General features: G+C 66.8%; 1 protein-coding gene across 1 annotated transcript in view; it reads right to left on the minus strand.

Annotated features, from left to right (window-relative positions):
• Positions 1–318: 318 nt before the first annotated feature.
• Positions 319–883, minus strand: part of SORBS3 (sorbin and SH3 domain containing 3) — a 9,417-nt gene continuing 8,852 nt past the window's right edge. The window contains exons 5-7 of the mRNA XM_017732386.1: positions 678–707; positions 534–625; positions 319–439 (exon numbers count right to left, since the gene is read on the minus strand). Coding sequence (XP_017587875.1) covers positions 319–439; positions 534–625; positions 678–707 — 243 coding nt within the window. The remainder of the gene's footprint in view (positions 440–533; positions 626–677; positions 708–883) is intronic.

Genomic DNA, 883 nt, shown 5'->3' on the forward strand with positions numbered 1-883 from the left:
GGTCCCCGGGGGGCGGGGGGTGCTGCCAGCGCAGCGGGGAGGGGACACCGGCGGCACCCACCGCAGACGGGGACCCGGAGGGACAGCAGGGCTGGGCAGTGATGTGGCCGTGGGGGTGCAGAGGGAGTGGTTTGGGGGGCTCAAAGTGGGGTAGTTTTGGGGCTCAGAAGAGCTTTGGGAACTTAAAATGAGGTGGTCTGGGGGTCAAGGGGGATGGCATGGCCTTGCAAAGGGGAATGGTTTGGTGGTTCAAAGTGGGGTAGTTTGGGGCTTAAAATGGAGATGATTTTGGGGTTCAGAGGGGGATGGTTTGGGGGTTCAAAAGGTTTCGGTGCACAGAAGCCCCCCCAGCATCTCTGCCTGGCCGCTGCAGGCCCCCAGCTCCCTGCTCACCTGGCAGAGGCTGGGACAGGTGAACTCCTGCTCCAGGGGTTCCGAGCTGGGGGAGAGAACAGCGACATCAGGGGGGTCCCTGACCTTCCCCAGACCCCTGCCCACCCCCCAGCCTCACACACAACCGGGCGCAGCCTTACCTGGCACTGCCAGGTGGGTGGGCGAGGGATGCCAGGCTGGGATCGGGGGTTCTCAGGGCACCCTGGCTCTCATTCCGCATCCGCAGCGTGTCCTGGGGAGGGGAGGGGGACTCCAGCAGCTGCCACCAGCTCTGGGTGGGGGGCCGGGGTGTGCAGGGGCTGCCCAGGGCTCACCTGGAAGCGCGTGGCCAACCTCTCCGGTGAGGTGTCCCCGTTGGTGTGGCTGGGAGGTGGCACCGGGGACCTGGGGACAAGGGAGAGCAGCGGGGTTTGGGATCTGGCCCAGCAGCACAAAGCCCCTGGGCACGGCACGGTGTGACCATTCCCCGCAGCCCCCGGCAGCCGCAACG

Source organism: Corvus brachyrhynchos, unplaced genomic scaffold (assembly GCF_000691975.1).
Source record: "Corvus brachyrhynchos isolate BGI_N302 unplaced genomic scaffold, ASM69197v1 scaffold150, whole genome shotgun sequence".
NCBI classification, from domain to species: domain Eukaryota; kingdom Metazoa; phylum Chordata; class Aves; order Passeriformes; family Corvidae; genus Corvus; species Corvus brachyrhynchos.